Source organism: Copadichromis virginalis, linkage group LG15, assembly GCF_057382275.1.
Source record: "Copadichromis virginalis isolate Kocher_CV1m ecotype Utaka linkage group LG15, C_Virginalis_male_GT1.1, whole genome shotgun sequence".
Taxonomy (NCBI): Eukaryota; Metazoa; Chordata; class Actinopteri; order Cichliformes; family Cichlidae; genus Copadichromis; species Copadichromis virginalis.
Window position 1 is genome coordinate 629,261 of NC_140632.1, and position 13,794 is coordinate 643,054.

Here is a 13,794-nt window from a genome sequence, read left to right on the forward strand (position 1 = left end):
TATAAATACATAAAAGTTTGTGTTTTTACCGAGAGTTGCTCTACACGTTTTACAAAGTGTCTTATTTTCTTTGACATCAGTTGCGAGATGTGTCCACTCTTTGCTTTCTCCTTGGCATCGACATTTTTTATGCTTTTTCAGGAGAAACATAGAGCATGAGAGCTAGTTGTACTTCCACCTCCGTTTCCTAGGGACTGAATGGTGTGCGTGGTAAACTTTGCTACACGAGGAGCTTACTTCTGATTGGATCACTTCCAAACTCCTCCCACCTTTCTACATGACTTGATTCGATTCGATTGAATCTCGTCTCTCCAGAATTTTCTCATCTCATTTTTATTCCGGGACAAAGTCTCGGCACATTTCATCCTAGTTTTTCTACAGATTGCATGCAGTTGCAAACTGATAGCAGACTGAATGTCTTATGGCCATTTTATCACCACCCTGGTGAACCAACGTCGCTTTGCAAGTTGAATACACAGAGTGGCAATCATTGTGATTGTGCTGTGATATCCCAGCTACCAGTGTTTGTCTGTCACGGAAATCAGTGTCAAAAATATCACCATCAAATCTGAAAATTATGAGAAAGTTCGAGTTCAGCCAAGCTGCTTTTATTGATCATGCCAAATAGGTACAATCAACCCAGCCTTGAAGATATACAGCAACACACAGTTACAGCAAGTACAAAGCCCATGTACGACTCCCCCGTTACAGCGCAAACATTTGAGACACTTCAATCAAATCAGCATGACCAAACCACTTAAGCACATTTGATCCCCATTTTAATGTTTTAGGTTGGAATTGCTGTGAAAACCATAAACAATCAGAGACACCAAAGCAAGTCAGTCAGATCACAAATCGACCCACCGAAGCCAGAAATACGTCCAAACTGTGAACTGCAGTCAGTCACTGTTTCACCTCCTCGTAATGTGAATGTTTTTACTGTATATGTTCACTGCTCTTCTGGTATGAATACCGTGTGTGCTTTGACTTGTGCTTAATGAAATAAGAGTGCAATCAGTGCTCTAACTCTAAGAGACTCAAATGCATGTCACTGATCTACGACTACACTACAGCTAAAGTCCCCCCCCAGTTATTTGTTTCATATTCATAAAGCATTAGTGAGATTCACAGACAAACCCCAGACGGAGTGAAAGAAACAGTGAGAAGTATGAGCATGTGGACCGAGATCACTTTGTGTTTTCATATTTAAAGCTGGTCCTGTGTATTTAATGAATCCTGGTTTTCAGTGGAGTGGAGTTGGTTATGGCTGAGTGAGGCTCTGAAACTACTGTGTCCAGTCTGAATAAAGCACATCACAGATTTTCAGGTTTTATGAGGTAATGATCACATACTTAGTCTAATTGGAGAGAAACTGCGTCTCTGGCTGTGCCAAACTGGAAGCGTTGCCAAGAAAAAACACAGCTTCACCAAAATCATCTCCTGATGCTGAACACAGAAAACAGGAGCTCTAATTCCTTTTTTTTACTCAGTCATGATTGGATGGCTGTTCCTCTTTATAAAACATTAGCGCCGACGTCCCCCCCCCCCCCCACCCTCCCACGTTCCTTTAGAAAAAAGAGAAATTTTAACATCAAGAGTGGCTAAACTTTATACAGCTTGCTCAGAATCATCGCAGCATACATCAAATATGAAAACCAAAATCTGCCCTAGTTGCTGTTGAGTTCTTCTTTTAATGCACTGTTTTCCCCCTTTTTATTTTTTTTCGTCTACCGGCAGGCCTCCTCCTTCATCTCCTTGTTCTTCCTCACTTCCTCTGCATGTTTGTCCTGCCAGACACAGAAACATGAGTGCCATTATCATTTAGGAAGATATTTTCATTAATGAAGGAGACGCCGGCGTAAAGGTTTGAATGAGAGCGAGTGGGGAAGAACTGAAAAAACTTTATTTCATTGCACTAATATTCATGGTTGCTGATCAGGTTTGTGAGCAGTGCCAAACCAGAAGAGAAAGTTCAGCTGAAGCTTCGCTTCATTTACACTCAAAAAACTCGTGTTTAGCTCTCAGTGTGTGTTTGACGTTTTGCTCAATATGTCTCTCATGTCTGTAACTTTGTAGCTGAAACAGTAAAAACATGAACTTGTTGATGTTCACTCTGTGTTAGACTAAAACCAGCAACGTTTCATTAGTGTTGCTACAAGTTGCCTGGCAACAAGTTGCCTGGCAACAAGTCGCCTGGCAACAAGTCGCCTGGCAACAAGTCGCCTGGCAACAAGTTGCCTGGCAACAAGTTTGGGTTCAGAAATAACACACGAGACAGTAAAGAGTCGTTTTCACAGTCTGCGATACACATGGACAAATATCAGTGTAACTTCATCCGAAGCTATTAGCTGGCTGTGAGAAAATATAAAACTGCTGCCCTCTAACTTCAAAGCTTGCATAAATCCTTTTTAGCAAGAGAAAAAGAAGAAAAACATTCAAAAGTCAAATTTAAAAGACAGTTTGCAATAATGTAGCAAACCTCCCCACAGACTCCCACGTTTAACTGTCCAACTACGCTGCACCAAACAGCAGGTTTACAGCCCAGTACAAAAACGGTCCCTGCCATATTAACTCTACGGTGGGTCAGGCTCATCCATCTGGATACAGATCAGGCTTAAGGTTAAGGGCGTGGCTATTTCTGATTGACAGGTGTGCAGGGAGCTGATTCCTGTCTGCAAAAGCAAAATAAAAAGGAGTTTCTACGTTATCCCAGGATATCATGAAGACTGGATGAAAAGAGAAGCAGCAGAGTTTGTCTCTCCAAAGTTAAACGTGTTCTGTTTGAACAAAGACACATAAACGACCTTTTCATGCTGCTTTATTTTACTAAAGTCAAAGATGGGCCAGATTGCCTCCATAGTTAAAGCACAAATACATGTGCATATATAAAACATATGGTTGGCCTGGTGTCGTAAAAGTAACATTAATATGACATTTGTGACAATGCTGTCGAACTACTACATGTCATATGTTACACTGACACATCAGCACCACAAAAACCTTGCTCAGCATTATCAGCACTGGATTTTTACCTAACCCCCCCCAAACAAAAATAATGGTCCCACGTGGGAGATGAACCCTGGTGTTCTGTGGCTGTCTGCTGTGTGAGAAACCACACAAAGCAATGATTGTTTGAGATCAGTTTGCAGACCTCCCCTCTAACGGTCGGGAGGCTCGGGGCTTAAGCGTGGCCACATTACCTTCTCCTGCAGCCTCTCCAGCATGGCTGCCAGCAGAGCCTCCCTGTTCTCCTTGTTGGCCTCCATCTTCTGCTCCAGCTTCTCCTTGGCGTTCTTGATGAAGTTGTTGTTCTCCTCAAAAGCTTTCTGGATCACCTCGCGCTCATGCTCTCTCTTCTCCGCCAGGTGCTTCAGCAGCTCCGCCTCCTGGCACTGGAGGAAGATGGAGAAGTGAAGGCAGCTGCTCATCCTTTACACAATACTCAGACTGCAGGTGATAAGCAGGCTGTTTGCAGTTTTCACCTATTTCAACAAAGTTCAACTGTCAAACATGTTCTAGTTGAAGGGTGCAGACACAAACTGAAATGTGTGCGGTTGTCAGCACCTGTAATCTTTGTCCTCAGGTGGGCCAAACCTCATAACTAATACATTAGATCACTGTGAGCCAGTAAAGCCAAAGAAATTGGAATTGCCTCGTTTCCAGAGAGCGCTCTTCCATCTCTAACAATCTTTTCACTCTCCTCACCTTTCCCCTGTTTGTCTCTTGCCCTCGCTCCATCATCCTCTCTGATGGATGAATATGAATCATTGTCTTTGTGTCCTCACAGGATTGTCTCTGCTCTTTCATCTGCCTCTTTTCATCTCCCCCAGCTCAGTTCCTTCTTTCCGTTCACTCCAATACTCCCTCCCACTTCCCCTTCATTCATTTTAAGCCTATTTCCGTCTCTCCGATAAATCACACAAAGAGTGCTAACAGATGTTTAACAATGGCTGAACGAGCCACAAACAGCGGATGTTTTCTGGCGGTTCAGATGACGCGCCCGCTCCCTCACCTTTCGCCTCTCTTCAGCCGCCTCTAACTTCTTCTGGATCTCCTCCAGGGATGGGTCGCGGCGCTGCGGCATGGAGGCATTGAGTTCAGGCAAGCCGTCAAAAGACGGGGGCTTGAGGATGACCTCGAAGGCCTGGCCCGATGCGCGTTTGTTCAGCTCGATAACTTCTACGTCTTTGATGACGCACCAGGCCAAGTCCACTGCATCTGTGTTGGTGGATAGCAGCATTTACTGTCAGAGCTGAATCCATGACCTCATCTTTGTTTGTCTTTAACATTGCCATCATGTTATATTTTAAAACATGGAAACACGTTCAGAGAAAAGAACAAGAACAAAAAGATCTTGAGTCTATTCTGTGTACTGGAGGATGGCTGAACGATAGCAGCAGGGTTGTTTTTGCTTCTTTTAAATATATATATCTATTTAAATAAACAAACACAAACCCTTCCTCACAGGCAAGCCAGCGTTTTGTTCATCTCCATGATTCAACTGAAGCTGGACTAATGTGCTGTATCTCGAGGTTAGAGAGACCAGTCGTCTATAATGAGATCCCTGTAAACAGACCGACTGAACTCACTTTATTTAATAAGAAATGTCAACGTGTGCTTTAAAATCGAATCAAGCTAAATGTCTGAGTATTTATACAGTTTCATACATATTAGGGGGTTAATCAGTAATTTTTTTGCATTTAAAATCAGTTTGGTCTTTTCACAGATCTTTAATGGTTTGGAAGGCAGTTAAATCATAGCTAGATGTTTAGAGTTGGTGCCATAAATAGAGGAATGTGTCTTTATGATTACACAATGAGATGCTGCTATAAACATAAATCAAATATTCCTGGGACGGAGCCTCGGGGAACTTTGTAATAAGGAGGAAAGAGGCCTGGATGCTGAATGATCACTGACTGTGCTCAAAACTCAAACTTTCACGTTTGTAAAAGTATGACGTGGTCAGCTGCACCAAACACATTTAAAATCAATAAAGAGATTATAAAGGTTCCTTGTGATGTACCAAGAAGTATCCAAGATCTATCGCTTAAATAGCAGCAAACACATTTTATTGTCACTATGCACACGTACAAAGAGCTGGATAAGAAAGAAGGATGGGGTTCAAACCCACGCGTGCAGAGCACAGTGGATGAGCAGTCCGTCGCCTTGGCCACTCGGACACCTCGTCTGACAGCTGGAGCGATGCTGGAGCATAAACTTAGGCTGAAATGCAAAATGTCAATGATTTGGAGAGTCTGGTTTACTTTGAGATCGAATGTTTTACTTTAGTCAGAGATCTGGAGGAAGAACACAGAAAGTGTTTCACTCTGTAGAAATGACGCCAAGACCGAAATATAAGTTATATGTTCAGAATTTAGTTGCAGTTTGCAGTCACTCCTGATCTGTTATAACTTTAAAAAGATTCAAATTTAGATAGAGGGAAACAAAACTGCTTCTTGCTCACTTTTAGCTCCAAAGGTGATTATTTAGAAAGACCCAGAATTAGGACAAAAGGATCAGCGTGCGTCAGCACTGACTGTGGGCCTGGGTTTACTGCAGATCTAATGAGACATCTGTGGATGAGATGTTCTTGTGTTTGTCTGTAGTTGCTGAAGTTGCTGGTTTTAGACAGACAGGAAGAGAGGAGCTGAAGTTTGAGGAGCATCAAACTTCAGCCACAGAGACTGCTGTCGGTCTTTTATAAGCGACTGTACCCCTAATAAACACCAGTGCTCGTGCAAAGGAGATTTTTTACCTTCTGCCTTGTAGGTCGGGTTTTCTGCAGTGCGTGGGTTCAGGCATGAGCAGAACAGAGACACCAGGGGGAGCTCTTTGACCTTCTCTTTATAGGCTGAGGACACACACAGAAGATCAAGCTGAATCATGAGCACGCAGTCGAGGACTGACGACGTAAGTCATGCTCGTTATGTCATACCAGCGGACATAATAACGACACGCTGCACGACACAAATACTGCATGCTCATATTTGAACAGATCGGTCGCAGTATAGTGTTTAAAGCAGAGGAGCAGGGCGTGTGAGGTGAACGGGTTTGTGCTGCGACTGCATTTACCTGCCAGAGTCATGGTCTCACTGCAAATGTTACTCTCCAGGGACGCTGAAGATCCTCCTCACTCTGTCAGAGAGCTGTGCAGGGACAGAGACAGAGAGCACTGAATGCAGGAGCATCGAGGGCACAATCTGAGAAGGAAGAAGCTGAGGAGACAACAGCGTGAGCCAAAAGTGTAGAGCAGCCAAGTCATGATTATTGGACTCATGCAAAGCTGTTCTAGCAGAGTCAGAATAAAAAGATAAAGGCGGAGCGTAATGCAAAAATCCCACCTGAGAATAAACTTTAAATTAAAGCTCACATTATCAGATCAGAGCTCTTCAGACAAAAACTATTCTGGGTAAAGATCTCTGACCTTCTCAACAACAGTTACCTGACATGTAGAAAAAAGTCAGAGTCAGTCGGGTGTTCCTGCACTTTAAATGTTGTTGTTTCACCATTAAAAATGGAAAAAAATAAAGTAAAATGTTCATCAAACAGCAGAATGAAGCTCTGCTGTTCTAGTTCGTCTCAGGCTACTAAACTGTTTCTTTTGTTTGTGTGTGTTGAGAAACTTTCCTGGGGTGGCTGTAGCTCAGGTGGCAGAGCAGGTCAGCCACTAACCAGAAGGTCAGTGGTTCGATCCCAGGCTGCCTCCAGGCTGCATGCCAAATATCCTTGGGCAAGATGACGTTGCCTACTGGTGGTGGTCAGAGCGCCCGGTGGCGCCAGTGTCCGGCAGCCTCGCCTCTGTCAGTGCGCCCCAGGGTGGCTGTGGCTACAATGTAGCTGCCATCACCAGTGTGTGTGTGTGTGGATGACTGAATGTAGTGTAAAGGTCCTTAGGGACTGAGTAAAGTGCTATACAAATGCAGGCCATTTACCATCTATCAGATACTGTAAATGTGCAGAAAGTCGAACATCCAGCTGAAGAAGCTGCAAGTCAAGCATATTTTTCGAGGCGTGGCAGAGAAGCTGCTGCAAACCTTCTACAGACCTTTAAAACACCGCCTTTGCCTAACAAATTCAATAATTCATAATTCAACAATAATTCTGTTTTTCAATGAATTTGGCAACTGAAAAAAAGCAGATTGCACCGAGGCACAAAGGCAGCAGAGTAGAACCACCTGCCGTCGTCTCCTCCTCAGATGGTGATAGGTTTGTAGCTTGAACCTATTCGCTGGAACGTTGAAGACAATATAATTACACAGCAAGCAAGACACGAAGTAGGCAAAGTTCTTCATGTTTCTCGTGCACGGGAGAGAACCGGACAAACGCCGTTCCTTCGCTTGACCCCAGTTGCTCTCGTCCGCTCCCCCGTAACACTGCTCTTTTATTGAGGTTACATGAATATGCATAGGTTCATTAACATACGACATATACACACACACAAAGAGTACCTTGCCTTTGTGTGTGTGTGTGTGTGTGTGTGTGTGTGTGTGTGTGTGTGTGTGTGTGTGTGGTCAGAGTGTGACCGCATAAATGACAACTCTAAGCATATATGAGTAGATATTTCTAAGCATAAATAACAATCACCAATACAAAACCTAACAGATGGTCTCGTCAGCACTGAGCTGTTATAAATGTGTCTCTATCAAAACTTCTATCATTTCTTTAACTCTGAACTGTTTCAATGAGCCTGATCGATAATCCAAACAGACACACTTATCTGCCTCATCGGTGCTCTAAAACATTTTGTGTGCTAATTGGATAATCTCATCCTTTTAGATTCTGGGAGTGCTCTGCACAGCTTACTGACCCTTCCTCGGTCCACTGCACACACTAATTACGTTTGCTTAAATCCTGGGAACCAGTATCACTGGCATGAGGACACACACCCAGCTCACTGTGAGGTCGAAAACAATAAAGCAACATTTGAACGTCATGTAACAGCTGGGGTCCTTGATACAGGCCTAATTGAGACATTTGCTATCTTCAGACCTTTCCCACTGTGTTTTAAAGGTAAGTGACGGAGCTCCCACCAGCCAGTGGACAACGTCACCGTGGCTACACCCATCTTTTATATTTGATCTCTGTGTATGATGTTGTTCCCTTTAGATTTAGTTGAACTCACCATCTTGAAAACCTAGAGGATGGAGCTTTGTGGGATACACTGTAGCCCAAATCAGGACCTTTTCTCAACCTTACATAATAAAAGAAAAGCAAATAACAAGTGAAGTCTAAATTTAAAGGCGCTCTGTCTTCAGACTGAAAGTCAGATGTACTTGGAGCGATGTCTACCCCACACGCGGCCCCATTACAGTCAGCATTCATCAGTCCTGTTAGTTCTTCTCAATTTCTCATGTGAAGAGTGCCTGCTTGTGTCGTTTCTGACATTAGGAACAAACGACTGGCATGTGTCACATTAATGATGTCCGGTCCCACTCTGTTAGTCCATTAAGGCCTCAGTCACGGGCTTAGAGACTGGTCAGTGACAAATGAGTATGTATTACCTGACTGGTTGCTGAGTGGTTGCTGGAGATTACTGGCAGTCGCCACAGTCACCTGCAAACAACCCAGCCGCATGTAGTGAAGCTTGACCAAGTGTGATGCTGACTGGAAACCACTTAGTGAGTAGTTGCCGAGGCTTGTAGACAAGTTGCCATTCCCCATGCAAGCTAGGAGTGCAGCCAGAAAGTGAAACTAAGCAGAGTCTTTGATCGAAACTTAAAGTGTGGTGTGACGTAGAGAGCACCTATATAAATTATTATTATTATTATTATAAATATCTAGGCTTCCGTTTGTGCTTCAGACCTGGGGTTGTGTGTTCAGGTCTCCATATCCCAGATATGTAAAATAAAGATCATTTTTAAAGTAAAAGGACCACTTTTGAGCCGTGTCTTTTTTGGCCGTAAAGAATCCAAAACCACCAAATTTAATACAAGCAAACCTGTATACCAGTTGGCAATTTAGCAACTTCCTGCAACCACTCACACCAGTGATGTGTGACTAGGTTCAACCAGATGCAACCAGTTGGGGAATACTGTTTATTTTCTAGTGACCAGTGGTTTCCACTCAGTCTTCAACCAGTTTGCTATAAATTAGAATCCCATTTAATATGATGGTGAATTGATATTAAATGATGCTAAACACTGCCAGCACTAGTGCTAGCTGATAACTCCCCGAGCTCCACCTTTTCCTCCAAATGTGATCACATCAGCAAAACCGAGATAACACAAATGCTAAACTCAAAGCTTTAACATGTTCGTAAACAGCTGAAACTACCTAAAAATTATTTTATTGTCTTTTGGCTTTTTATCTGGATGCACTAACAATTAAAGGTGCTGGGTGTGTTTCAAGCTATGCCAGTTGCCTGTTGAACGTTTACTCAGACAGAAGCAAATGAGCATATTTCCCAAAAAGTGTCTGTCTGTCCGTCTACAAATGAGCCTGTCAGCAAGCCTGAACGTCCGTCTCCACACAGAGACACAAGTGTCCTAATGAGACAACCCGCATTACCGAGGAAGACAGATAGCTCATTATACTGCAGTGAGCTCAGGCTCACCTGGCCACCCTGACACGGTTCCCTGAGGGACAGACAAGGACAAACACATGATTTTGCACAGCACACACACACTAATCAAGCAGTAAACGAACTGCTTTGCTGCACTGTTGTAATGCACACGCACACAGGACACACACAGCTGCTTCTCATATTATGAAGCCACCCAGGTTGCAGATCAATGCACTGCTTCCTGCAGGAGTAAGAGTGTGTCACTTCGAGTTTGGGAGAGAGACAGAGGGTGGAAACATTTGGGGTGGTGTTGGTGGGAAATTTTGCTGACAGCTACCTTATAGGCTGTTGAGGTTTTTCATTATCCGACTGTATGATATTCACTGAATTTGAATCTGTGCTCCTTAATTGGTAGAGTCTTAACCTTCCTGCCTTCTTGGGACCTTTTTGTGCCACTGCTATGTGTTAAATGGCTGCCATTTCCACTGTGTTCAGTGGAATATAACCAAACTTGCCACAGGATAGTTTTTACCTGTCAATGTTAATATTCCAGTGTGAATTCCTTAAATCAGCCTAAAATGGCTGAGCAGCAGAAATCCCCACACCCATCACCCTGGGGACCATTTTCTGCCCATTGACTTCCATTATAAACGCTATTTTTCAACCCCAAATTATCATCATATGATTTTATTTTTTCTTCTTTTCTTGGATGTCAATGAAGACTCAGGGCCTTGAAGTTTTAATTTTTAAATTGCAAAAAAAATGCAAAAAAAATAATGGCAGGTCAAAATGTATGTTGGTGCCAATCTTTGGTCCATCTAAAGGCCTACTTATAATGACAATCACATATTACTTCAACTGGTTTTTTGTGGAAATATTTAGTTTCGTTTTTTGGTTTTTGGGGCTTATAACACAGGGCGCTCATGTAATAACACTGGGATTTGAAGGGTTAAAACAACGAAAATATAATTGAAACTTTACATGAATATTTCAGGGAGAAGTAGTTTTACAAGGTTGGCTAATTTAAAGTGGAATAAAATATGGATATATGGTCTTTTTATGGCGTGGCTGAGAATGGTCCCTAGGGTGATGGGTGTGAGTTTTTTAAAGGATGGCAGGAGGGTTCAACAAAGAAAAAAAGCAAACAAGCCCCCAAACAACAGCAGCGAGCACCGATTGCTATCAGAAAATGTATATCCCCCAACTAGTCGGCAGTGTTTCCTGTAAGTCGCTGCTCTGGCTGGTTGAAATCTATTGAAGGTTCTGCACCTTCTTCTTGTCCTGGTGGTTGCTTTGTTTGTTAGCAGTGTGAATGTAGTTTGGCCGTAAACACTTGCTAACTATTAGCTGAGCGGTAGTAAAACGAAAGAATGAGGTGCACTTACTTACTTTCAAGGAAAATGGTCCACGTTTGCAGTTTGTGTCACACTGTTCACGGTTTCACTATAACTCAGAGATTATACAAAACCACCACCTGTGTGGCAGCATGCTAGTGACCAAAGCAATCACATGTACGTTTTTGCCAACCGGTCAAGGAATACACATATTTTCTCAGGCATGTTTGGGTCGCAAGGAAAAAACGGGGCTCACTGAGAGGTCTCTAGGCCCATGTGACCGGAGCTTTTGGCTCATTTTCCCAGCCATCAACCTCCAGCAACCTTTTATCACTAGTCACTGAATATTAATTTTGCCCTCATGACCGATCCAAATGATTCTGGATCAGTCTCATTTGAGCCTCCATTGAGACCATTGTTACATGCACAATGGGCGACCGTGGCTCAGGGGGTTGGGAAGCGCATCTGTAACCGGACGGTCGCCGGTTCGATCCCTGGGCTCTCTGTCCTGGTCGTTGTGTCCTTGGCCTACCGCCTACTGGTGTTGGCCAGAGGGGCCGATGGTGCGAAATGGCAGCCTGGCTTCTGTCAGTCTGCCCCAGGGCAGCTGTGGCTACAACCGTAGCTGCCTCCACCAGTGTGTGAATGTGAGAGTGAATGAATAGTGGCATTGTAAAGCGCTATATAAATCCAATCTATTATTATTAAATCTTTGCCTTGACCACTTGCAGAGAGTCAGGTAAAAGAACTGATGCTATTCATGTTTTACGCTAAAGATGGAGCTAACAGCCAGGTAGCTTAGCAAGGAGACCTGAGAGTTGACTGACTCAAAAAACTGACAAGTATGAAACTCATTCATAAATTCTTGGTTTTATTGGCTGCTTCAATAACAATACAGCTAAGTGGGAATTAGCACTGAGCAGAGCCACGCTAGATGTTTCCTTTTGTTTCCGGAAATTGTGCTAAGCTAAGCTAGCATTGTCAGCATGAATGATTTGTCATATTTTAGAATATTTAATATTTTTCAGCACTTTAACATTAAAATGACATTCAGTTACTTATTGATTGATAAAAAAAGAAAGATTGTATCCGACTGTGTGTTTCCTCAGGTCTGAAGAGGTTTTCTTCCTGAGAGGCTTTAAGCCTCGTGGTAAAAGTAATATTAGGGCACTTTTCTGGTCAGACTTAGAGTAACGAACACTGATTTGATAAAATTTAAATAAATTAATTGGTTATTCTAAATTTAATATACAGTGCTTTATGTCTATAGAGTGAAGCACAGCACAGTATGAATGCATGGCTTGTAGCTAAAGCGTGTTTACTAACCTCTATATAAATGTGCCACGTACATTTTTATTTCATATTCTTTCTCAGCATCACTAAATCATATTTATTTTGTAGTTTAGCTGCATAGGTCATATATAACCACTTTCTCCTCCAAATCCTTCTCATCTCACTGAATTTGTTGTTTAGGAGATCATTTCTGAGAGTCGATTAAATCTGTATAAAACCTTCTTATCTTATTATCGTCCTATTTCAAAACGTTCTCTGAAACTGATCGGCATGGTCTGCACATGTCTCGCTCAACACAAACACACATATTCTTTCAGCTGTGATTTGTACTTGAGCTGATATTTGCTTTTCTAACAGCAGTCGTCTCATTTCCATTTTTCACAGCACTGAGCTCAAGAAGAACGTTTTTTTGTTTCCATGGGAGCAGAATTTCATGTACTACTTGTAATTGTATTTCTTGTTTCTAATATTATAATATTAATAATAATAACTCTGTACTTGTGTCATCACTTAGCATTGTTCATAGCAAACACCAGGATTGATCAGACTCTCGGAGACAAAACATTCCTCTGACATTGGTTTTGTCTTCACAGATTGTTGTCCGTGAAGGTTCTCAGTCATCCAGGTCATCGTAGCCCTGTGGGAGTGTCCCCCAAGAGGGACAATAGGGCTTAGATCTGGGATCTCCATTTTCCACCATTTGAGACTAGAACTGAAGAAGCTTTTCGGACGAGAGGTGAAACGTCTTCAAGCAACTTAAAGAAGTCCAGACGCTTTTCTTTCCGAGCTCCTTAGACTCGACAGATTGTTGTACTGTTATGTTTTTCTGCTCCTAGAAAGCTGCTATGCATGCATATTAATCAATTCACTGGGAGATTACTGCTACAGCAAAGAAACTGCAGACTTAAACCTGATCAACCAGACAAATCTGAACTTCTGACGGTTCTGAGCACATTTTAAATTCAGACCCTCGCCTGTATGACTCTGCCTTATGCACAAACACATCAAAACACCCTCCATTTTCTCCCCGGTCTCTCTGTCTGCCTCTCCTTCCTTAAATCAGACACAAAGCTGCATTTGGACATATGGAGAATCAATAATAAATGATGTCTCACGCTCTACACTTTGACGATACACTCGGTTCTCTCCCTTTCTGTCGCCTATCAGCAGGAACCTTTGCCGCTGCATCATCACTCTGCCTTCCTCACCCTCACCCTGTTCCACCCCACGGACACGCTTGAATACACGCACATGCAGGTACTGCTCATTCATGCCATGAAAGTTAACCTGAAGAACCCAAAGTGGCACACAGTGCAACACAGATGTGTGCAGCCGTGTGTCTGGCGCTGCAGACTTACCCCCCTCTGTACGGCGTCTTCTCCGCTGCTGATGTTGAACCGGTGACTACGGTTACCCCGTCTGGCTGCAAGGATGCAGGCGCCAGGCAACAGCATCAGCAACAGCATCGATGCTGCCTCCATGACATCACCATGGAGACGCCTCATTGGTCTGAGACGCTGCCAGCATCTGATCCTTTCAGCCAATGGGAGCAGACAGGAAGGATGGTGGGGAGGGACGTCAGCTCTTTGTGTTGTACTGCAGGGTGGGTGGTGGAATCAGTGTTTTAATGTATGGTGCAGGAGTGTGTGTGTGTCTGTGTGTGTG

General features: G+C 43.2%; 1 protein-coding gene across 1 annotated transcript; it reads right to left on the reverse strand.

The window, feature by feature from the left end:
- Positions 1–592: 592 nt before the first annotated feature.
- stmn4 (stathmin-like 4) lies at positions 593–13,579 on the reverse strand. The gene is made up of 6 exons (XM_085431246.1): positions 13,488–13,579; positions 6,073–6,146; positions 5,756–5,851; positions 4,013–4,218; positions 3,201–3,392; positions 593–1,787 (listed from the first exon to the last, which is right to left on the reverse strand). Exons 2-6 carry the CDS (start codon positions 6,083–6,085, stop codon positions 1,728–1,730), a joined length of 567 nt encoding a protein of 188 aa, XP_085287372.1. The 5' UTR covers positions 6,086–6,146; positions 13,488–13,579; the 3' UTR covers positions 593–1,727.
- Positions 13,580–13,794: the final 215 nt, after the last annotated feature.

Bases quoted from the DNA above. Each gene is read 5' to 3' on its own strand.
- stmn4 (XM_085431246.1), bottom strand. The intron at 4,219-5,755 runs GTAAAAAATCTC...CCACCAACACAG, and splicing joins CCCGACCTACAAGGCAGAAG to ATGCAGTGGACTTGGCCTGG. The intron at 1,788-3,200 runs GTAATGTGGCCA...TGTGTCTGGCAG, and splicing joins TGGAGAGGCTGCAGGAGAAG to GACAAACATGCAGAGGAAGT.